The 25,922-nt window shown below is 34.9% G+C and overlaps 1 protein-coding gene across 3 annotated transcripts; it reads right to left on the bottom strand.

Annotated features, from left to right (window-relative positions):
* Nucleotides 1-463: 463 nt before the first annotated feature.
* Nucleotides 464-25,162, bottom strand: LOC146162729 (calcium-transporting ATPase type 2C member 1-like). Of its 3 annotated transcripts, XM_083384042.1 has the most exons (25): nucleotides 25,050-25,162; nucleotides 24,932-24,961; nucleotides 22,777-22,911; nucleotides 19,928-20,008; nucleotides 19,297-19,386; nucleotides 18,645-18,779; nucleotides 18,185-18,372; nucleotides 17,481-17,589; nucleotides 16,947-17,105; nucleotides 15,522-15,666; nucleotides 12,332-12,523; nucleotides 11,639-11,736; nucleotides 11,373-11,468; nucleotides 10,773-10,862; nucleotides 10,050-10,154; nucleotides 9,298-9,466; nucleotides 8,841-9,011; nucleotides 7,106-7,254; nucleotides 6,137-6,303; nucleotides 4,903-4,971; nucleotides 3,411-3,527; nucleotides 2,663-2,810; nucleotides 2,372-2,467; nucleotides 1,812-1,953; nucleotides 464-1,232 (listed from the first exon to the last, which is right to left on the bottom strand). In XM_083384042.1, the coding sequence occupies exons 3-25, from the start codon at nucleotides 22,897-22,899 to the stop codon at nucleotides 1,102-1,104; spliced, it is 2,970 nt and encodes a 989-aa protein (XP_083240168.1). In that variant the 5' UTR covers nucleotides 22,900-22,911; nucleotides 24,932-24,961; nucleotides 25,050-25,162; the 3' UTR covers nucleotides 464-1,101. The 3 variants fall into 3 exon arrangements, with proteins under 3 accessions (XP_083240168.1, XP_083240170.1, XP_083240169.1); XM_083384044.1 differs by lacking the exon at nucleotides 8,841-9,011; XM_083384043.1 differs by lacking the exon at nucleotides 24,932-24,961 and having other exon boundaries at nucleotides 25,050-25,107.
* Nucleotides 25,163-25,922: the final 760 nt, after the last annotated feature.

The raw sequence follows: 25,922 nt of genomic DNA, 5'->3' as shown, positions 1-25,922 counted from the left end.
ATTTTGAACCTTCAAAAACTCTGTTCCCACCAATTACGCTATAATTATATAGCCTATAATTGTTCCCACTTTAAAACGATAAACTAAATAACCTGTTGTACACTAAAATAACATTAAACCTTTTAAAAACCTATGTAGGCTAATAATCAATATACCATGGCATAGCTTACTACATTGTAAGGTCCTAAACATGCTTAGTTGCACACCCATTTACAAATAATTAGCTTATTTTCTATTTTTTTCGTGACACACAATTTGAAAACTGATCTAGAGCGAATTGTAACTTCACACCACACTTCAAGACGTTTACAGTTGTAAACTTAATATCTACTGTAACTTTGAGAAATCCATTAATTAACATTCCATCAGAAGTTGTTATGTCCTAAATATCTAGCATTGCTATCAAAATAAATCACTGTAGATCACAATGTCCATTCTATATAAAACTAAAGATGCACGAAAATGACTGATATTTATTCTCAAGTGCCTTTACAATGCGCGACATAAACGATATTTACTACGTGTATCATTCATTCAGTCAAACTCCTAAGAGCCAATTGCATACACAGGAACAGGCGATACAAGATGCAAAAATCCACATGCATACTGTATAGGGGCGGATTTAGGGGAGGGGGACACGAGGTCAAGATTTCCCTAACTGCATTTATGTCTTAAACAACGCTTTGTGGGAATCAATAACAACTTTGTAATTTTAACAACTCTTAAGTGTCACTCTGGAAGTTGAATAAACGCATACTATGATGTTCCTAAGGTTACTTCTGTATGACGTCATGTTCGACAAAACTTTGTGACGAAAAAAACGGATCCGCCCCTGATATTACCCACAACAATACTGAACACTATTGTCTTCGTCACAGTGGAAAATCACCTTCCACACTTTGTATGATGTCATAGTGCACAATTGTGACGTCACAGGAATCGCAGCAGTGTAGGTAAAAGTCGATTTCTACGTCGGGCGGCTAGAATTCGGTGAAATGGCGACTCCAAATAAATAAGAGGGAAAAAAACGCCACCAAGTCTGTCGGGGTTACTAAAGTTCGCCATGTTGCGGGGTTAGTGGAGTTCACCGGAACAGCGGGGTTACACGAGTTCAAACTCGTCCTGCTGTTTGTCGGCGAACCGCTTTCGCTTCTCATCCTTGCGTAAAGCGTACTTCCAAACTTCGGAGGCGAAGAAAACGCTGGAGGAAAGGCAGACCAAGTGTAACAAGTCTGCAAAGTAAAATAAAGAGGTTCTGTATCAGTTCGTATGCTGCAGTGCTGTGAACTAGGGATGTCCGATAATATCGGATCAGAGTCGATATTTCAGGGGGTAGTATCGGTACTCGTCCGATACAAGTGTGGCATTGGTGCCTACCCGATATTAAATCGATATGATATATTTCACTGTTCTTGTAAGTGAGAACGTCCGATAATATTAGATCGATCGATGCCGGTACCCGATGTCAAGTGGTAATATCGGTACTCGTCCGATACTAGGGAAAAAATTAGGCTACGATTTATCGAACTGCCCGAACGTAAACAGAAAATGATATCGAGAGCCGGGTCCAAAAGTTTTTAAACATATATTAAGGCGGTTGTATAGATTTGCGACAAAATGTGTGAAAGTGCTTGAATAAAGCAGGTCTGAAAAACTTTGAATGCAGGTAAATATAAATACTAAAAACTGGTGCATAACAGCAAATTTGAAAGATAGCGACCAAAAGAAGAGCGACATAGCAAGGTAATTGTTTATGCAGGAAAAATGATTTAGATTAGGCCTAACTAAACGATTTCTCCTATAATACCGACCAAGCAATGTGAGGGCCTCGGTTTGGAATACAGCCTGAAGAGGAGGGAAGTAGATGACGAGTAGCTGACCCACCAGGGATCCTCCAACTGCCAGGAGGAAGAAGCGGTTCGCGAAGAATCCAAGCTCGAACACCGACTTTGTCTGGAGGAGGAAGGCGGAAACAGGTAAAATACGGATTAGTGATTGTTGTTGGTCTTACAGTAAGGTAGAATATTATAAACGCTTAGAATAAAATTATTATTTCGAAATATTTGCTACTTATTTCAGTATGGGTTTTGTTATGACACAAGTGGCTATACCATTTTAGAGGGATTGAAATCTAAAGTAGTATAGTCTTTCCAAATGTTGTTCACAGACTTTTGCTAACTTTTTGTAAAAGGTGACGTTAACTTAAGAAACACCGCTTACCACTCAATTATAAACATGTGAAATGTAAAATCATTTTCTTACCATATAACAAGGCATTAAAGTTAGAATAATTAAATCTGGCTTTTATATATGCCTTTTTTCTACCATGAGCATTAATTAAACAAGTAGATAGAGGAAGTGCAAAACTTACCTGCGATCGGCACCCAAGTGCGTTGAACATATCGAACAATACGAAGCATGTAAACGTCATAGTAGTGTCACGTGGTGTGATCTTGTCGTCACGCATCTGTAACGTCACAACAGAACGTTCATCAATTTTTGTTTTACTTTTTGCGCGTTTGCAGAAACTGCTACTTTTTTTTACAAAAAATGGGATAAAATATAACGGAAATTCGGGGGAGCATTGTTATAATAAAAAAAGCACTAACAGCGTAGTTAACCAAGTAGGTGTGTGGGAAATATAAACAATAAACATCTTTACCTCTCTCCAGAAAATATAAAGGGTTCCCATTACGATTATGGAGGCTGACATCAGCACACGTAAGATCAATTCTTTCGTCACAATGGGGTCTTTCACCTTGCGCGGTGGACGCTTTATCACGTCCTTGTCGACGGGCTCGACGCCAAGACTGCAAGGAGGTAACGAAATATTAAAAAATAAATAAGTTTGATTTTATATAAAGAACCTTGACTTTGTATTATTCCAGTAATTTTGTCATATGTGGGGACAATCTTTCTGTTTAATACATTTGTCTAAATCAGAGATACACAACTACATAAAGCAAACACGAAGTTCGAGCTGAACCTAATGCGATAAACTAGGCCTGGGTGGTTAATTCTGCCGGCTCGCGTATACCATTATATTGCTATATGCGTATACCATTATATTGCTATATGCGTATACCATTATATTGCTATATGCGTATACCATTATATTGCTATATGCGTATACCATTATATTGCTATATGCGTATACCATTATATTGCTATAAGAAAAAAATACACCAAAAATGTCGTTGAATATAATTCAAAACAAATTTTTATGGTAAAATTTTAACTGAACGACCATTTCAAAAGGCTGACTGCAATTTTTTTTTAATTTGTAAACGATTATGTGCATTTTTATTCGATTTTGACAAATCTTGACCTAGCATTTAAATTTTGACTTTTTATTGGCAAGTCAAAAAATAAAACAAACCGTAAGTGTCAAATAAATTCAACTTTCGTACCTTTGCGCTGGTGGTCCGTCCATAATGATGTTGATCCATAGAATTTGCATGGCGTTGAGTGGGTTGGGGAGTTTGAACAAAGTCGAGAGTGCGATGAGAGACAGCGCCGCTATGCTCCTGAATATAGACAACAAATTAGGTCGTAAAACAGTGTTTCTCAATCTTTTACTAAGCGTAACGGTTACAGCAAAGCATTGGCGACCCTAATTTTCTAAGCAAAAAAAATGTAAGGTATTACCATTTATAAGTAAGTCAGTAAGTAAGTCGTTAAGTTTATTTTCCGTTCGCGCTGATAGAAAAAAATACACAAGAATAAACGGAGAATAAATTCAAGCGCGATATGGGCGGAGCAGAATAAGTCGAGAAAGACGTTCCATTCAACTTTAAAGTTCGAATTTAATTGATGAGTCAGGTCTTTTTCTCAAATTTTGAAGAAATCCTACTCAGAAGCAATATCAATAAATGTAACCGTTTAAAGCACTGCAGTCGGCCACGAAACCAAAAACCCAATTTTGGGGCTGTGACCCATAGAGTGAGACTTTAAAATATGCGACAGCGCACATTCGCGAGTGGCTTATATTAAAGCGAAAAATTCCCATCGCTCTTTTTCGATCAGTTTATCATCACAGCAAGGCATGCCCGATACTTGACGTTTCATTTCGATTCCGATACCCGAAGCTTTGGTATCTTGCATAGAGGCAACAAATTAGACGTAAAACGCTGTTTCTCAATTATCTTCGCGGTGACGCAGATAACAAGCGTTAACACAACTGCGAAGCTTTGTCGTCTCAATTCTCTTCACTGAACTTTTTGTAAGCGAACAAAACGTTAGACGTAAGCATTATTAAAGTTCGAATTTAATTAATGTGAGCAATGTATTTGCACTGCTTCCGCATTCTTTTAAATTTTGAATCTCGTTTAGAACCATTCCCAATAAATCCAACCAGGCGAACTACAGTAGTCGCCAACCATTTAGGTGCGTCCCTAGGTTGAGAAACACTCCTTTACAAGCTCACACTTTTACGGTGTACTGTAATTTAAATACCACCCTTAAGGTTTGTTTCATTAAGCAGTGTTTCTCAACCCATGGGTCGCCACCATAAAAATGTGTGCTGTTTAATTTGGTTTGGTCGCTGACTGAAGTAGTTTTGCATGGTTGGATATATTGAAATTGGTTGTCAGCAATATTTGTCTAAAATTTACAAAAATAGCGAAAGCCATATGACGACACGCCTCTTACTTATTAAAAGCGACTTTATAAATGCCACTGTCTTATTTCTCCGTTGTTCACTTCAAGGCGTGCAGAAAGTTCAGTAATAGAATTGGGACTCCAAAACTTCACTGTAATATTTACGCCTAGTATTTGGGTTGTCTCGAAAAAGGGTTGAGAACCACTGCATTAAAGGATCACGCTACTTCTTGTTCAAAATTTAGAGTATCGGAATAAAATGTCAAGCATCAATACTCGAAACTATGTTGTTGTCAAACTCACGTGCTTAGCTGGAAACGAACAAAGTTCCTGATGTTGTAGAATATTCCTTTCCCTTCTTCAATTGCGCTCCTAAGAGAAACACAAAACGTTGTGAGTTTATAAAGCAAGAAACACGCTTAACTTAGGAGCGTAATGGTTGGAGTTTGAAGTTAAGACGGAGTAAGAACATTTAAGCCTATATGTATAGGTAGCATTTAGAATGTTTTGAATATCTCTTGATTTTCAATCAGGTTTTAAACACTCAGATGAACACACTCGTGATGACACTCACATGATGGTGGTGAGTTCATCATCGACCAAAATCATATCACAGTCATATGAAAAGAGTCTAATGAACTTATTCGTGATTAAAATCACATGAAAACACTCACATGATGGTGGTGAGTTCATCATCGACCAGAATCACAATAATATAAAAATCATCCAATAAACACTCTTGACACCATTCACATAAACACCCTCGTGATGACATTCACATGATGGCGGTGAGATTAATATTTATCATTATATTATAGCCATATGAAAAGAAAACATAAACACTCGTGATCACACTTACATAAGCACTCGTGATCATACTCACATGAACACACTCGTGAAAAACTTCTCACATTATGGTAGTGAGATGATCATTGGCCATCATATCACAGTCATATTAAAAGAAAACATAAACACTCGTGATCACACTCACATGAGCACTCGTGATCATACTCACATGAACACACTCGTGAAAAACTTCTCACATTATGGTAGTGAGATGATCATTGGCCATCATATCACAGTCATATTAAAAGAAAACATAAACACTCGTGATCACACTCACATGAGCACATTCGTAAAACACTCACATAAACACTCGTGATCACATGACACAGTCGTGATCACACTAACATTAATAGACTCACACTCAAATGAACACACTCCCACTAACACACCCGTGAACAATCACATTATGGTGGTGAACAATCACATTATGGTGGTGAGATCATCATCGACCAGAATCATATCACAGTCATAGTCATATGAAAAGAATCCCATAAATACTCGTGATCACAATCACATGAACACATTTTAAAACACTCACATAAACACTCGTGATCACAATCACATAAACACTCTCGTGATCACACTCGCATTAGCACAATCGTGATCACATTCACATGAACACACCAGTAATCACACTCACATGAACACATTAGTGACCACATTCACATGAACACACTCGTGAACCACTCACATGATGGTAGTAAGGTCATCATCGACCAGAATCATATCAGCTGCTTCTTTACAAACATCCGTTCCAGCTATTCCCATCGCGATTCCAACATCAGCTTTCCTCAGAGCCACTGCGTCATTAACTCCGTCACCCGTCATTCCCACCACTAGGTCGAGCTCTTGCAGTGCCTGCATAGAAATCAAACAGCGCGGAATGTTTTGGGTATACCGGTACCTTTTTTAAATTTCCTGCGATTATTAGTTACATAGGCCTTAAAGTTATACTTAGTGTTGTATATAAACTGTTGCTACCAGGCATGGTAATATAAATCAAAAAACAGCTCCTCTGGTAAGTGTAATTGTTAACCAACGTTTCGGCAACCTATACAAGCCGCCTTCGTCAGGGTGATTGACACTGAACGCTCGTACAATAAATGGAAAGCAAAAAAAGGAAAAAAGCAGAAATAAACGCGAGCAACAAAACGATAAGAAAGTAATTAGCGACTGCCTCTAGGCCTTCAGCTTGTATAGGTTGCCGAAACGTTGGTTAACAATTACACTTACTAGAGGAGCTGTTTTTGATTTATATTAGTGTTGTATGTTTGATGAGCTAATCCAGTCTTTCTCAGTCTTTTTGCATAGGAAACAAACCAGAAGAAATATTAATGTTCAGAGAACAAATGGATTATTTGATTGACTGATAACCATGACAAAAACCTTTAAAAAGACTTGTTTTTGGGCTTACTTACCAAAGAAGTGTGAATATTTAATTGATTGGTCGTTTTATCACAAGTTACTTTCGAAAAATATATTTTGTTTTTTTCAAAACTTAAAAAACAAAAAATTCGAAAATGTCGACATATTTTACACTTTTTATACGTTTAAATCTGATGACATATTGCCTTGTTGTCAGATTCCTTGTCTTTTACTAAACATATAAAAAACGCTTATCAGTATGTATTTATTACGTCCAAGACAACAGCACACGCACCTTGATAATCTTTAGCTTGTGCTTTGGATTTGCTCTGTAGAATACCTCGACGTTCCGGATTCGGTCTGAGAGTTGGTGGATGTCCATGGACTCGATCTCACTCCCGGACATGGATCTTCCTCCCTTCGAGTAGATCCCAAGTCGGGATGCTGCATGAAGATAAAGAATAATGAATGTCAAACACACAAAGTTCGAGCAAATCGAGATCAACCTGATTTAAGACGTTTCGATGAACACTTGTGTAATCATCAGTTAACGTCACTGAAATATATCCGATCCTCACTTATAAAAGGTCAACGTTCATTTCGGAACCATTAAACAACAACCGTCATTGTTTTGTTGGTTTTCGACAACATTTGCCTTGTCAAAGAAAAAGAATAACAGCAAAATATTTTTAATCCTTTGTTATCACTGATACCAGCAATGTTTAAATAACAAATTTTATAGGTCAATACACTTTTTTTTATATTCAGCCCAATATCTCTAATATTTACAGTTATCTCAAGCCGCCATCTCAAGCCTTTAGATCAAGGGTTCTTAAACTGGGGTCCATAACCCGTAGAGCAGTGTTTCTTAACATTTTTGGCGCTTTAGCTTTCATGAAATTTTCTCGTACCCCTGTCTGCAATGGCCGACGGAAGTAAATTAAATAGTAATGATAGGTATTAAACTCAATGTATTTCTAACTTCCGTGTTGAATGCATGCATTAAATACAGTCTTGTAAGCAACAATATTTACCACACACAAAAAATCAGTCAATTTAATATTGTTTTTTTTATGTTGCTTTTCGTACCTGCCTAAATACCAATATGCCATAATTTCACACTGCATGTCGTACCCCCTGCTTTGGAACTTCGTACCACCAAGGGGTACACGTACCCCTGGTTAAGAACCCCTCGTAGAGGGTACGTGGACTAGTTTCAGTGGGTCGGTCAGGGCACAAATAAATATTTGGTGAATAACTTAAAAAAAATATAGAATGATTTGAAATTGGTTTAATTTAAAAAAAAAACGCCTCAGCGCCCTTCCCATTAAATTTATTTAGACCTCATTTCAGTTTGTAATTTATTGCACTGCAAACAGCGGGTTAATTTACTTGTTTTATGACGTCATTCCCGAAAATTCCGTGCCGGCCCTGGTTCAAGCGAACTAAAAAATTGTTTAGATCAGTTGGCAGTAAAAAAGTTCAAAAACCCCGGATTTCGAGTAATCCGGCACTTTACGAACAAAAATTCGGTGAGCCCTGACTTAACTCAAGCAAGCGTAAAATACATCACAACGCATTGAGCATATTTTTACAAAAAAAGACAAAATTACATTTCGAATTCCCAGTTTTCGGACCGAAAACAGCACGCTTACTTGTTTTATAACGTCATCTGCAAAAGTTTCATGCCGACCTTTTCCCGAACAAACACAAGTCTAGGGGGGGGGATAGCGTTAAAAAGACAACCCCTGCTTTAGAGTTAACAACCCCTGCTTTACAGTTATACAGTCCTTTACGAAAAAAGTGTGGTGATCCCATCCCTGACCAAACTCGAGCGCAAGTGTAAACTGTGTCACAATGCATTAGGGGCGTTTCCGAAAAGCTTAAGGCGACAACTAGCTTATACAATCGAATGGCAAAACGAGCGGTGACAGCGTGCATAAAAAACTAGAGGAAAGAAAAGAGAAAAAGGTTTACTTCGTGTACACGTATGCGAGAAATTACAGGGCCGCTACAAGCTCACTGCTCACCTATCGAGATTGCTGTTTCCTTCGCGTCTCCAGTTATCATCTTGATGTGGACGTTGGCAGCTGACAGAACCCTTACTGCGTCATGTATCCCCTCCCTTGGGGGGTCAATTATACCCACAAGCCCCAGGAAGGTGAGGTTACCCATTTCGACACCCCGGGCCAGAGCCAGCACTGCAGAAAAATAAAAACACTTGGTAAAAATAAATCTGTCCATTTGGGTCGAACCATACCAACATCAGCCACATTATTATTTGCGTGTTGAAATCGAAACAACCTCTTAGTTTATCTACCTATATTTATTAAACTCAAAAACAGAAAATTTCTGCTTTTTCATATTAACTATATCAGTTTTCGTATTAATATCATCCGAAATTGCCAAACTTTACGATATATCGGCTGATATTATCGAAAAGCCGATATATTTCTTAAAACAAAATTTTTGTTAAAAATTTCTTACCCCTTAGGCCAGTAGATCCCATATACTTGGCTTGGTCCTGGTATTTCTCGATGTGCTCCTTGGTGAGGGGGAGGGGGTGCACACCTTGTGACGTACGATCCAGGTAAGTGTCACACTGGTTCAGGACGCGTTCGACTGCTCCCTTCACGAAAGTCACTTCACCGGCACTCTGTACGTGTGAAAATAACGAGGTCAATAGATGTATGTCAAAAAAGATCGCTTTTCTATGTTAGATATAAGTGAATTGAAAGGCCGGTAGCCCAATACATCATATTTAATTTTACGTTTTAATGTCAGATTAGAATTGGATCGTCTAGCGATCTTAGATCTATGCTAATTGAACAACAGATACATAATATATAGTCTATAATACAACTCTATGTGAAATTAATAAAATATGCACAGTTTTACACACACACATTACAACAAACTGTGATCTAGCCCTTCTTAAGTCGATTTTTAACCAACGATTACGGCTTACGTATTATTAGAATACCGAAAGCCATCGCAGACGAATCTGTCGATCAATGATGCAAGCAAGTCAGGCTAGAAAAACAACTATAGCCTCCGGTGAGGTTCGAACTCACGACCTCGGTTATACCGGGACCGTTGTTTCTTTCACTTTGCCAATGGCTGAATGCGTAAAAATCACTTGAATATGTGGACTATCGTGTGGCGAATATTTAAAACTTCGATTTGATTAAATAGGCGATCAGCCTTTAGGTACAAACAAGCAAGCAAACTGTCCGCACGGGGTCGCTCTTGCGCTGGCACGTGACCGACATCCATTTTTTCTCGTGCGTGAAAGGACGTTCCGCTGATCGGATGAAATCGTCGGGTCTTCGATGCATTTCGAACTAACGAAAAAAATGACGTTGAAAACATAATTTCTTGACTTAAAAAACAGTTTATAAACACGTTTCTTAGGAATAAGAACGCTGGTAATTTTCTAAGATACTTTAGAAAAATAAGCACGGTATGGAAAGTTGATAAATCAGATTCTAGCATACAGCGCGCGTATGTTAAAAAATAAAAACCAGCTTTCTTCAGTTCTATAATTCCCATAAAATGGAAATTTAATAAAAACATTATTTGATTTTCGCCATATATTTCTATTGAATTGTGTAAGAAAATATATTTTTCCAAAACAGATTTTTTTTTTTTTTTGTTATTACGCTGAAACAACAAAATAGAAAGACAGACGAAAATAAAAAAAATACCACCCATCAAGAAGCGACAGGTTGGGCTAAAGGCCAGCCCACTTAACTTTATCAATTGCGAGATTTTTAGAATCTAAAGCACATACATACTCAGAATGTTTTACAGACTTGATCATAAAAACAAACATGGAAAGCGTCGGTAATGTCTTTGCATACTTAGAACGGTAGATAACGAAGCGCACACATAACAGTAAGCAATTCAACAAATCATTGTCAACACCAGTTCCAAACAGGATTTCCAAAACAGACACTCACCTTGATTGCAAGCGCGAGAAGGGCGCCCTCCGTCGGTTGCCCTAGCAACACGTTGTTTTCGATTCGCGCGTTGTTGCACACCACGCCAACCTGTGTGAAAATAAACGTGCTCAAAACCTCAAAACTTTTTAGGTCGGTTAACGACGAACACAGTTTCAAGTATTTAAAAGAGCTTTATTGAGTGAAATTAGAAAACAGGCAATAGTTTTAAAGGTTGCCACACAATTTTATGAAAAATATTCAAAGGCTTTAGGTTTTTATAGACCTACAATTGGTTTGCCAAACGTTTTTATGAATATAATTCAAACACAACGCGCTGTGAATACCAAGTTTAACACATTAAAAATAATATTTTGGTAATTCTTTTGTAACGGTTCATTTTTGACATATCTTGGAGCTGCACAGTGCACATATATATTCAAAGACTTAAATATTTAAGGCTTTATGGCAACCCTGGTTTTAAACTATATGAAAATGCGTACTTGTTCAAAAAGGTAATAAACAAAAAAACGATTCGCAGATTTTTGTGTCTTAAATAAAAATGCACTTCCAATTTATGCCGGAACACGAACTTAATACTACAACATTTCACAATCTCACCTCAACTAAAGCTTCGAGTTCTGGGTGCGACTGTGACGTCACATCGTCGTCATGAACTGTCACGTGACCGTCGCCGTTGTAGCCCACTCCTGACACCTAGTGGAAAACGACACAAAAAATACAAGATCATGCCTTGCATAGGTTGCCGAAACGTTGGCAAAGAAATTTGAATTACCAGAGGAGCTGATTTCTGATCAATAAATATAAATTATAAAAAAATACCAAAATTTTTCCAAATATTGCTAATATTATTTATCCACTTTTACCTCAGCTACTAGTTGGCTTGCAGTGTACAGTTGTGTGACCGTCATCTCGTTTTTAGTAAGGGTTCCAGTTTTATCCGAACAAATCACGTTTAGACAACCTGCAATAGAGGGATGTGTGGCAATATTAACATTACCTAGTTTAATTTTTGACGACAAGGACTTGACGTGAAATTGACTTGCCGTTATAATGACTTAACTTGCGCAACTAATGACTTGGACTTGACTTGTTATCTATTTAAAAAGACTTGACTTGGACTTAAGTTGTTTTACAAATAACTTGACCGAGACTAAAGTCATTTGAAAACCACTTGTTTAAAACACTGGTAACTACACTAACTTTATACCTATTTACCCCAAGTACCCAACCAGCAATTACAAGTCAAGAAAGCCTAACCAACCTAGAGCTTCAACGATTGGCAGCTTCTTACTTAAGTGAGTGTTTCTAAATGACTTGACTCGAGTCAAGTCTTTTGAACAAAATGCCTTTACTTGACTTGCTATTTATTGCAAAACACTTGAGTTGGACTTAAGTTAATTTTTAAAATGATTCGACTGGGACTTGACTTGTGATTGATTCGAAAAGACTGGACTTGGACTTTATTTCAAAATAACTTGTTTACAATACTGGTAACTACACTAACATTTACCCCAAGTACCCAAACAGCAATTACAAGTCAAGAAAGTTTAACCCACCTAGCGCTTCGACGATTGGCAGCTTCTTAACGATGGCGCTCTTCATTGCCATCCTCATCACCCCTAGGGCCAGGGTGACGGTGACCACGATGGGAAGCCCCTCTGGGATGGCCGCTACCGCCAGACTCACCCCTATCGTGAACATGTCGAGTAGGGGGCGCCCCTGGATCCATCCGAGCAGCATTATAACACCTGGGGTAAAATGATGGGTTTGGGTTAAAAATGTGAATTTATTGTCCATTGTAGTTTAATCAGTAAATTAGTTGTTTTGCTAGCTTGGTCTTGCTTGTACAAAATCCCTGATTGATCCACTGATTTTAACCCGATTTGAAGGCTTGCGGTGTTCTATTTAATTATATATGAGCCGTTATTCATGGTCAGTGCGACCAGTTAGTTGTACACACTTGCAGGTTTTTTTAAGGTTTGGTTTGGGTGACCGCTAAGTAGTTTTAAGAGACCGCAAGTGTTTCATTTAAATACCAAAAAGTTGCAAGTCCAAAATTTGGGAAACCGCTGGAGAAATTTGGAGGACCGTTTCGGTTAACACCTGAAAAAAAACACTTAAGTGTGACACTTGTGTATGAATGTTTCAGTGGCATTAAGTTAAATGTCTATTCAAGGAGCATTTATACACCTGTGGGTGAAATGATATATATATATATATTGGGTTGAAAAAATAGTTGATTGTATAATTGTCTCGGCTACAAAAATTATCACACCTGGGGTAAAATGATGATTTTAGGTAGAATAATTTTAAAAGTCTATTATGGTTAAGTTAATTGTTTATTCTAGTAGCATTTAGACCTGAGGGTAATATATTGAAGTTGAGTTAAACAATTAGGGAAAATGATTAATTGTTCAACTATGCAGTAAATAAACACCTCAAAAAGTAGCGCTTACGAGCATAAAAAGTAGCAAGAAGTAGATTTGAATGGGTTAAAGGGTGGACTTAGCGTCTCCAATTCAATATTCTGGGGTAAAAAAGTGGGTTTAAAACATGGGGCTAAGGGTTAATTTATTATTTATCTAAGCAACATCACGACACCTGGACTAAAACAAACCAATTTATTGCTCGGCACCAACATTATTCGAAAAAAAAAACATTTTGGCTAAGAGGTGAACTTTTTATCTTTTATGTTTGTTAGATAAGGGCGTAATTTGGTGTAGACTCGGGTTGCGAAATTTTGTCTAAAATATAGGGCTTTGGATGCAAATGTCAAGTATCAGAGATCCCCATTGGTGTTTGTATAAAATCTGGGATAAAATAATGCGTAGAAAATTATCGAAGACGGTTGAACGTTGTCGTACAGACAAAAGCTGCATTGAGGGTGATCTCATTATTAATTTGACAACAAAAAACAACCGTAGAGTAGAATTGTTTAAGACACATATGGAGGTTAGATGTTACAGAGTCGGATTGCCAATTGATTTTTATGGTCCGAGCACTGTTGTGACGTCAAAAAGTGTTTATGTTACGTCATCTGACGCCTGTTTGACCATTACTACATACTTCCGAAAACAAAGCATTCGTTAAATACGTGAAAATGCACACTGACTTTGCGTGATTTAATCTTTTTATCACTTCTGCGTCAGTGAAAAATGCCTGAAACTCGTTTTTAAGAAAAAACTAACCTAAAAAGCTAAAAGACGCGATTAAAACGTGTAACACATATAGGACAAAACCGCTAACAAGTTTATATTCAACAGCTAATTAAAGAGAAAATTAGGAGCTTTAATATCAGGCTCATTGCTTGAGGCAGGATGGCAGCGTTAGCGCTACAAAATAGACTAAGAGCTTGAATGGCGAATGCTCAATAGTTTCCTGAACAGCTGATATCAGTTTTGGAAATCCTTTGCATTTATCCCTTGCTTGACAAAAAGTTCATAAATAAATCATGAATCGTCGCTCATTGATTGTGAGCTATTTCATCAAAAAACGTGAGGGCAATGGAAAGATAATCGTGTTTTGTCACATCTGGACACGTTTTTAGAGTTTAATGTTTAATTTTTTTTGCGAATTATGAATGTTAATGAATGTTTCGCTACATTCACGGTATTAAAGAGGTTTTTTAGGCACTTGTATTATCATTAGTAGTTGACGTGATTTACTGATGACGATATATGTTCGTATTGAAACGTCTTTATCAAGATGATGTTGATTTACTCGACCTTTTTGGATTTTCATAAAAGCTACATTTCAGATCCGTGCATGTAATTCAGTATATCGGTATTCATTGCGGTAGAGAATTCACATTAAATGTGTTAATTAGAAAAAAATCTTGTCAAACCATTTACAAACTCATCTCGGCTTATTTAACACTATGAAATAAATCCTAAATCAGTAGAACATTATGATGGATTTTCGCCACAAAAAACACGGTTTAGTGATAAACGCCCGTTACAGTATTACCTTACGTTTGCTTGTGCATCATAATACCCATTGTTTACAAAACAATCGCCAATTATCACAAGGACGACGCATTCATAAGGCACTGGCAGCGTTGTAACTTGTAAGTACTCGTTTTGATTGAAGTGCACTTAGCCCCATTTTTCTAATGATTTTTTAAATACGGATATTTAACATGAAACATATTAAAGACATTGGCAACCTTTGTGGTTTTGCTTGGATATTAAAGACACTTAGAGAATGTAAAGATGTCAGTTTATTCAAGTTTTTTCATACGTTTTTGGTAAACAGTTTCAGTTGAAAGCATGTCTTGACGTGTGCTGCCAAACTGATTAACGAAATTGTAACAAGACCAACACAAAAACTTAATTTTTTCACCAGGATTTGCAAAGAATTACTATTTCTTTTTATACTCAAGTTAAAGAGCCTATTTAATTTTCTGAAAATCACTTGTAATCTACACAAAATCATCAAAAAAAAGTCCCCAACAAACATGTTTTATGTTCAACTTTAGTGACGGCTAGGACATTAAGAGACCACAATGAACAACTTTCATAGCTTAACTACATTATTTGCTCTGCTGTAGTTACAGAAGTAGGCGATATTTGGAGAGTATATTTAATTGAGTAATTGAGCCCGTTTCTTTTTAAAATGCGTTAAAGATACTACCCAGACCTACTGGTTTGTGTCTTCAGCAAAATGCAAATGCAAATAACTTTGTATTTGCTAATAGAAGAAGGTAACAACCTGCACAAAATATTCAAATTTATTTAAAGGTCTCACCAATAATACAGAAGGACACAAATGACAGTAGCTTTCCCAAATCCCCCATGGAGTTTTGCAGGGGGGTTTTCGGGGGGTCTTCAGCCTGCATCATCCGAAACACTTCGCCAAATTCTGAATTTTCGCCCGTGCTGATTACAACACCCTGAAAAAAGAAGATTTATGTTGTGATGTCAAAAAATATACATATTCTTAAGATGCAGTCACATTGAGTTTGTTTGCAATTAGAAAAATCAAGTTTTTTTAATTGAATAAAAATAGGTTTAAAAAACATTGTATTGGTTTTTGTGTTGATGAATAGCTTTAGAATTTTTTTTTTATTTTTTACTTGATGTCAAACTGCTCATCCATATATATTGCTTTGCTGTTCACTGCAAATAATATTGACCAAGAGTTCGGAGAAATGAAAGTAAATGTTTGTACTGAATATAAAAATATTAGAGTTGTTTTTAACCAGGTTTAAAGTGAAATATGATTTGCAAACTTAATTTTTAATTTTCCTAATTTGTGAAATACATAGTTTCATTTTTATGAACACATAAAAAGTTACTTTTGCTTCAGACCAAAGAAACAAAAACTTTATAACACCTAAAAACACATAACCATGATTTAGAATTGGCCCAAACACTTATCCTATAGCCAACATACAAATCAATCAAAAGGAAGTGCTTTGGCCTTAGGCAATGCTCTCTTGATGTAATCGCATATCTCCCAAATTATGCGATATAAGTTGACCAGGTCCCGATAGTGCACACAAAATTGGCTGTACTATTTCACCAATTTTTCCTGAATCATAAATTTTTATTTTTCTTTCTACGTTGTGCAGAGATGATATGTGTTGTTTTAGTTCCGATTATTGTGACATTCCAGTGATTTACCTACAAAAAAATCTTGTAAGGGTGCCGCAATCTGTTTATTATTTCTAAGGGGTACCCGCAAGTCATAAAACGTTGAGAACCATTGATATAACCCAAAACAAGGTGAACAACACATCGGTTTTGTTTAACCTGGAAAATATTCTTAAAAGTCATGTTGGAAAGCGGCCCAATAATTTTATTGATTAAACCAATAAAACAAAGCCACTCAGGAAAACATAAAAATCGTTACAGTAAAAAGCTTCCGTGAAGGGTTTTAATGCAGTCATAATTCAACAGGCAGCCAAGCAAAAAGTAAAAAGGCCTATTGTACATACAGTGAAACAGATAACAATTTTAATAAACATAATGTAGCTGCTAGGCATTGCATCAATTATAAAATCGTTTTTTGAAGAAATAACTATTTATTTTTTAATAAATGTGAAAATTCGATGATCTATTCAGGTAATCTTCACCAGGGCAATGACCAAAGACATTGCAAGACATTTAAAAGTACCCAACATTTTTGGGGCAGACTCTTACATAAAAAAATATGTACAAGTAAAAATACCTTTCCATATCCGCATCTGACAAGTGTTCCCATGAATCCGACATTGAGACGACCTCCATGAGATTTACGGCCCGGAGAACTGTGAACGACCTCGGTCGACTTCATTATCGGTTCCGTTTCACCGGTGAAGCTACTCTCATCCACATGAAGGTCAACAGACTAAGAAAAAATACTTTTTTATAAATAATTAGAAATTAAAATATTTAGAAGGTTTTTCACATAAAGCTAAATCAGCCTACAAAAAGACAATTTTTCGGACAATATTAAAATAAAATAACTAGAATTTTTTTACTGAAAGATAAATCCGTCAATAAAAGCAAATATTTTTAAAATAATGTAAAACATATCTTGGAAATTATTTTAGATAAAAATAGCAATTTTTTTTTCAATAACATTTAAATAAAATTATTTAAGAAATTGTTTCCAAAATCCACAATAAGGTTCACTTTTTTACAAAGAATCAAAATATTTCTTGAAACAATGCCAGTATATTAATGTGGCCGGTTGCTTTTGGTTGTTAACTCATTAATTTACCTCATAAAGTCTGATGTCAGCGGGTATTCGGTCGCCCACCGTGATGTGAACACTGTCACCTGGAACAAGCTCTCGGGCCAGGAACTTCTGAGGGGAACCACCTCTCATGCTAAAAGAAAATTAAAGAATAAAGATGGTTTAGTATAAAACCATACTTTATAATAAAAAAGAACTAACATGAAAGTTTTTATGTTTCAGTAAAAAAAAAAAAAAAAAAAAAAAAAAAAAAAACTAAACGTTATGATCAACTGAACTTACATAAAATGTTATGAGTTTTAGTATTAAACTAAACTTTAAGACAGAAAGAACTAACATGAAATTTAATATGTTTTAGTATCTAAACTTTATACATGAAAGGTAATATGTTTTAGTATTTAACTAAAGTTTTCATGATTAAAATTGGTAAATCGGATGAGAAATTTAAATGTGGCTTTATACAGGAAAAAATAAAATTTGTGTGTTTTGAATACAATTTTAAAAGGGTTAAACTTCTATTGTTAAAAAAAATTTTTTTCAGCCAATAATAAACATGCAAACAAAGTGTGTAAACTATTCTTTACAATGACATCAAAATAATGATATGACGTTTGAACTTATAATGACGTTTGAACTACAAAACAGCAACAGAAACTTTATAAACCAAAAAATTATCAAAAAATGCATTGTTTTTGGAATTAATTAAAGCCCGACAGCTTTTAACCTACCATTGGCAAGTGGGTGGGACAAGCCGGCTCAATTCTTCTAGCGATTTCTCGGAACGATATTCTTGAACAAAGGCCACTGAGACAACGATGGTGATGGCAACTGCAATGCTGAACGCGTCGTCATACTGTTTCATGAGAATGCTAACAAAGGCCGAAGCCAAGAGAAGCAGAATCAATGGATCCTTGAACTGAAAACAAATATAACGCATATTTTTATGTGCATATATATATATATATATTTTTTTTTTTTAATTTAAAAAACCCTAAATTTTAAGTTATGAACAATATATTTTAAAACAGTGTCAAATAATAAAACAAAAAAGGTACAAGAAGGTTTCATGTCCCAGAGTTTTTTTTCCATTTTTTAGCAGATTGATTTTAAGTAGAGTCGTTTAACAGGACAGCTTTACTCTTTTTGGTGAATATATGGTGTTGAAGTTCATTTCTCGGTGAGTTTTACCTGCATGAGGTATTTCTTCCACAGTGGGTCATCCTGCTTTATCTGGAACTCGTTAAACCCGCTCGTTTTCCTTCTTCTCAAAACCTCACCCTCGCTTAAACCCCACTTGACATCGGCCTGAAGAAGCTCCGCAACCTTAACCGAACAAAACAAAGCATCGTTAATAATTAATTAAGTTCTTACATTTTTCCATAAGTAGAAGGTATTTATTACTGAGGCATTATGCTACAGGCGATGTATAACAGTTTAATATATATATTTTTTTTTTAATATTTCTTGTTATAACATAGACAAGGCTTTTAGAGGATTTATCAAAGTATCTTTGACCTGATGAAGCACAGTTGTGCGAAAGCTTGTCGAGAATCAAATACAATTTGTCTTTATACAGTGCCACCTGATTTCTCTATTTAGAATTAGGACAAATACGGCCATATACAAAGAATATTATAAAATATATGTTGTCTACGATTATTTTTCTTTTTTAAAAAATAGTGTTTTATAAAAAAAAATTGTGTTACCACATATTATTTGTAATATCATATATTCCTTTTAAGGTAATAATGCAAAACTGTATACACCCATAAACCACAACACACCACCGTTGGTAAAAACATGGAATAAGGTTTTAATCTAGCTGGACTAACAAGCTTACATCTGTGACTGACAGTTCAGCCGCCTCATCAGCTTTAATTCCCCATGTTTCCTTCATTTGATTGTCAGAGTGCTGTCGCTCCAGTAAAGTCTGACAATGCACAAATATCAACGATTCAAAATGCAGCAAAATACCATCTGCATAAACAGGTTTTTTTCTGTTTGGATTTGGTGGCTGTTTGAAAATTAAAAAAAACAGCTACTATTTTTGTTCAAGTATTTATATTTTAATGGTTTGTTTGTTATTTAAAAGTTAACAAGCATGAACAGACTTTAACCTTGTGATGCAAATTTACAACTCCCTTTATTTTCTTGCTTACCGCAGGACTGCCACACTATTATGCAAAGTGCAAAGACATAAAAAATTTGTAGGTTTTTTATAACGATTCAAAATTGGATTGCTTGCTATTTTCTAAAAAAAAGTCATGGTTGAAAGACAATAACAAATTGTTGAAAAAAAATAATTCAAGAACACTTTTTAAACACGTAACTTAAGCTGGACATTAAATAATTTCAACGTCGTAAAAAAGGTAACTGTAAAGTAAGGTGTTGAATGATTAATTAATTTTGCAAAAAAGTGAGCTGTAGAAGCATATGCTTAAACAGCTCAAATCAAGAGACAAGTTACTTACTTGGCTTCCCGGTAAACTTGTGCTGAAGTTTCCTTTACGGCCTGCTTTTGCTCTGGCAGTTGACAGAAGAGGCTTGTAGACCTTATTGGAAGGCATTGCAAGTATAAATACCAGACAACTGTGTTGTAAATCTGTGCTATAGTGTTGCTGAGGTATACTACATAACAACAGTTAGTGCAGCCCATGTTAAATGATACAAATCAGACAAAAACTGAGTAATTTGCAGATTGAATGTCATTTTTATCACAAACTACATTTATAATTTTTGCAAAACATGTGTTTCGGACAAATGGACTGTAGTAGGAAGACCTGCAGCTGCAATTAATGAACTAGGCAAGAAAGAAAAAACTTATACAGAAAAGTCAAGTACTTTTACTATTAAAAAACAAAATCAAGTGGCACTTTTTTTGCAAATTTTTAAGTGGCACTTTTTGGGGCAAACTACATCCTAAAAGCATTATATAAAACATGGTTCAGTGAAAAAAACAATATATATAGGAGGATTATAAAGGTTGTTGATGTTTAAATTCAGCCAAAAACATTAAGTTATTAATTGAACGATTCTTTAGCATACATCTTGAAAAATACAGTACCTTACTCTGTGACAGTTTTGTGAATTTAAATTTCATAACCATCACAAAACTTAGTTTGGAAATGCTATGTCAGCATCATTCATTAAAAAACATAATAAAAAAAAACTGTACTGCCAAAAAATTTTAATTTAAGTTCTTTCAAATTTACCATTTACAAAAAGTAAAAAAACTTTTAGCAAAGTAGATTCTGTAATAACCAACCAAAAAAAGTTTCGGAGAAGAAAACACTCTACATATCACAAACTTTCTAAAGGGCGACTGTTCAAATTAAGCAAAAACTGAGTTACGGAAAAATCTTTCAGCGCTCAACTGACACCTGTAACCTTGCTATATGTGACACTTAGGTTAGGAAGGAAGTTTTTATAAGCAATTCAAATCAGGGCTTCATGAAAAAGGCAAGCAATGTCAATGGAAAACGCCTAAAAAATTCAGGAAACTTGCTTTGATACTATAAACAGGTCTGTGTGGGGCATTTGGGTTTTTACAAGGTTCAAAAACAGACGCTTTGTTAAAAGAGCATTTCAGTTTAGAATGAGTTAAATTTGTGCTCAAGAACATAATTTTGGCAGATTAGTTGATAAAACACTACAATAAAGCTTTTGGGCTATAATCCTCATTTGATAAAAAATGTAATTGTTACAAGTAACATAAATCATTGAACTAAAACAAAGCAAGATTTAAAATGTTTTTGCAACAGAGTAATGTTGGTACAAATAAGTGGGTGCAAGGTTCACTGAGAAAAGCTACTGTTTACTTTGCAGATAAAGTGTGTTAGCACAAATTTTACAAACAGGCTTAAATATAGACGGGTTTAAATGCGTTGTAGTGCTTTAATAGAAACCAAATGTGTAGTTAATTGAGGCATTACCAAAAACCCAGGGTCAGCCAAAACACCTTAATTGACACTAAAATTAAACACTTTTTTTCAGAAACATTTTTTATGAGGAGCAAAATGTTTGCAAATTAGTAAAAATCACAAAAAAATTAGGATTCACACAGGTGTTTGTAAAAATCCTATGGTTGGTTTGAATATTGTGAATATTCTTTGCTACAATAGATAAAAAAAGTGGGTAACTAATCATTAGTCAATTATAATCAGAAAGAGTCAAATACGAAGACAAACTACACATCTCAAGTGACAAGTTGTTTTTTCTTGTTAGTATATGGCAGAAAACTATACAAAGCATAACTGTCATTTATATGAGACTTAATGACCACACTAAAAAGATAAACTAGCGCTTAACCAGTTGAAATATAAATTAATCTTATTGTACACATAAATTAATCTTTTTTGTGGCTATTTCCAAATAGATTTCTACCACCATTGCCATACAAATATACATATATGTAATAGGTAGCCAAACAGAGAAATGTGCTACAACAACAAAGGATGCTTATTTAGAGTTTGTATTGTGATTGAAGTACTTCCCTACATACGTTGCAACGGATTGTAGTCTATCTGCAAATTTTTTTCGAAAGATCTCAATTTAGTTTACCTTGTCATCCTGTTCAATGTGAATTATAGCGTCGTGTCCATTATGCGAGCGATAAAATCCATTTTCAATTTCATTTAACTTTCTTCTGTGCATCGTATTCATTTTATGATGCTTAGGAAATAGCCTAATACAAACACTGTAATACCTAAAAGGTTATTTGTTCCATAGAAAAATGGACACAAAAGCTAAAACCACTTAATCCTTTCCAGCTAAGTACAAAACAAACATAATAAGGTTTTCCTGTTTTTCACGATTAGGATGCTATTTTATTTGAGTATTGGCAACAGTTTGGTAAATTTTTGGCTCAACATTTACATAAAATATTTGCTAGCTGTTTTTTTTCACAAATACATGGCCATTCAAACTTATCATTTTCTTTACTGTTAAACACAGCAATAAATCAAATGATAAATTCAACCATAAAATATATTTTTTTGATAAATAAGCCTAACTCTTAACTAATGATCTGTCATGCCAGGTATTAAGACTAAACGTTCGCTTTAATCAATTTTATAATCTAGTTCAAATAGCTATCCATGCTGTCTTTGATTTTACCATTCGAGAACAAAATAAACTAAATATCATGCCTTAAGCTCAGTCAGTTGTCTTGTTTTTAACTTCACACAACAAAACTGCCACACTAGCTTGAAACTGGGCAACTGATCTCTGTAACTTTAAAGCCAGGGGGTTGTGTGTAAGCAATCTGCAATCCTTTAATCAAACAGACCAAAGTCCAAATCAAATTGCAAGGACCACTTACCAATGAGAGTAGTCGTTTCCAAATGGACTTGTTGTGCTGGGTTGTTCTTTGAAACGAATCCTTTGACAGTTCAACCAGATCTTGACCGGATAGAAATGACTCTTTATTCAAATCTCGCGCCATTCTTCATTATTTCTGTGAAAAAAGTTAGTTATAAGGGTTTGTTTTGTGTATGGCAATGGACTTATAGCTGGTTGGGAAAGTATGATTACTACACACATGGCTATGCTTCAAAGTCCATGCATTTGGCAAGCTAGGCTTGGTCAATGATTTAATAAAAATTTCTCAAGGTAAATAAATTATGTAATAAAGCATACTGTAAAATAAATAAATAACTCAACCTTTTAAAAGTTTATTTTATGTCATGGTTCACATTTGAATAATTTAGTATTTTCAGTTTAAATATTAATTTTAGTATAGAAATCATTGCACAATTATTACGATTACAAAACCGAAACAATAATGAACATTGAACAAACATGATAACAAATTATAAAAAAATCAAAATGACGCATGCAGAAAAATTTGCAAGTAAACCAAAAACACACACACCACAAACATAAAAACTACAATTCAGCAAATATTTAACAATGGGTAACATCAAATGGAAAAAGTACATCATTGATAAATTTAAAATCCTGGTTTAATTTAACATTATCAGTCCCATGCACAAAATGTAGTTTTTGAGGGCCCAGAAAATCCTAATTGGAAGATTAGTATATAAATAAAGAAATAATCAAATTTTCAAAGAAAAGAGTTTAATTAAAAATAAAACATTTTAACACTTAATGTATTCTGACTGCATTTCACTTTCACATTTTTCAGACTGAATACAGCGGTCAGCAGACTTCTGTTTATTTGTATTGTGGCGTAAATTTATATGTGGTCCATGGATAGCAAAAAATTATTTGGGGGCTGCGGTAAAAAGTTTAAGAACCCTTGATCTGGGACATTTTGTTTGGGGAGAGAGGGGGGGAGGGCTTGTGAAAGCTGTTATTATTTAAAAATGCAAAGATATTAAAAGCATCTAAAGATAATTGAAATTGACAATGCAGGATATTCTTTCGTTATGCTGTAGCTATAGCCCTCTGGAAAGCATTTATGTTTACGTGCTATTAACTCTTTATTTGTGTAATTTTGACCAGTTATTTGTTTAATACAGCAAACAGATTGCAGAAATAGATGCGCTTTTTATAAGACGAGTTGAAAATGTTGAATAACAAACCAGAAAAATGCTAAAAAGTTGAGTCATACAAGCCAAAGGAAACAAAGATTTTGCATTTCAGGTTATTACATAAACACAACAAAAGTTGCTTTGCAGGGGCTTTGATTACCGCAATTTAACCAACCCTTGTTTATTCAATTCAATTTAAATTTAATGGTGAAAATAACAGCCCAAATAGACGTTAAAAGTGACATGCTTTATTTTCAAATCAGTAATCACTGATGATGGCATTAGAAATTGCCGAAACGTTTGAAAATAAAGCATGTGGCTTTTAACGTCTATTTGGGCTGTTATTTTCACCATTAAACTTATGAACAGGTCCGTATATAGCGTTCCAAAGTATATAGGCAACCATTACGGTATTGTAATGAAGAAGAAGCTACGAAAGATTTCTAATCTTCAGCAGAAAATGTAAATTTAAATTCAAAGTATTTTATTTTGCCGTACGCATTTTTTTCATAAATATAATATTGATCAAACTCTGCAAGAAATATAAAATGCGCTTTGTCAAGGTGACAACGAAAAAGCCGGGAGAGTTTACGACTCTGATGCCGCCTTCATTTTATTGCTACAAAAGGGTTTGGTCAACTTCATGTGGTTTTTCATAATTTTTATTGAAGGATTGCAATAAATTTACAACATTCCATTAAGTTTCAAGTTTTTTATGTTTCTCCCCATCCACGCTTAATACATACACACGCAAAATAGAAAAGTAAATAGCGTTACAGGATTTGGGGAAGGATCAGCCTTAAACCACAAGTGGTTATACAAAGAGACCGACCCTTTCTAGTTTAGCTATATATGAGTTTGAATAGGCGAAGAAAAAAAAGTTGCGAGAAAATGATCGTATAAACACAATTAAAATAATGTTAATTTGACTACAAAACAAACAAAAAAATGTTAGATGCACTGCAAACAACATATGGGTACCTTCAGTAGTAATCTTCATATTGTGCAGCTCTGAGATTGAAAAAAAGCAATAAAATTGAATTTCAACCAATTTTTTAAAACAAAAACACCAAAAAAAACTAAAAACACGATATCTTACCTCAGCAAATAGTTAAGAGTCAATGCGGCGTTTCTTTTATCCAAACAGCTGATTTATGTTGACATATGTGGACTTCTTCTATATACTAGCCCTTTAATTTACTTAAGTACTTGTAATTTGCAAAAACAACAATGGAAAATATCTTACAACTTCCGTCATGCGTGACATGAACATCATCATAAATAAAGACTTGAGGCGTCACCTTGCGGTAAGTTATACTTTATTAATTTCCGCTAGCAGCGCTATCGAGCAATTATGGATGCTTTCAATAAGTAGGATAGCTTTTATAGAGAAAATTGTATTTTAGGCTGAAATGAACATAATTCATTTATCCGAAGGTGTTTGTATTACTTAAACGCATATTAAAATAAATTTAAAAACATATAACAGCCAACTTTAAATATTAGCAGGAAAAACTAAATCGCGACCGATTAAACAAACAAAGTCAATGTATTTGTTAAAATTGTCTATCACTTAAGGTAAACGTTACGTCTATCATTAAAGGTAAACGATATGGGGGCTGAATGAAGCTTTAATTTAACTGTTCCATATTACTATACAGTATTGTAAAGCAGTTTATATTGATTTTCACAAATGCTTTACCGTTTGCATTTACAGGATTTATTTCTTGGTACGTTGAACAAAACTGAAAATATAGATACTACCATTTTTATCAATAAAAACACTATATTGGACGTAGAAGCAGGGCCCATTTAGAATGGGTAACATGTGTAACAGAATATCTCTTTATTATTTTCAACATTCATGACCCTTTAACATTTTGCTTTTCAGGTAACTTAACGTACTTACACATCCCCGAGGCAACTTTTACTGAGTTAATTTGTACCTTGGGTTATCGACATGTATTTACAT

The sequence above is a fragment of the Ascidiella aspersa genome, chromosome 3 (genome assembly GCF_963924565.1).
Source record: "Ascidiella aspersa chromosome 3, kaAscAspe10.2, whole genome shotgun sequence".
Classification (NCBI taxonomy): domain Eukaryota; kingdom Metazoa; phylum Chordata; class Ascidiacea; order Phlebobranchia; family Ascidiidae; genus Ascidiella; species Ascidiella aspersa.
The sequence above is the reverse complement of the archived record's forward strand: the minus strand, read 5'-3'. Positions and strand labels throughout refer to the sequence as shown.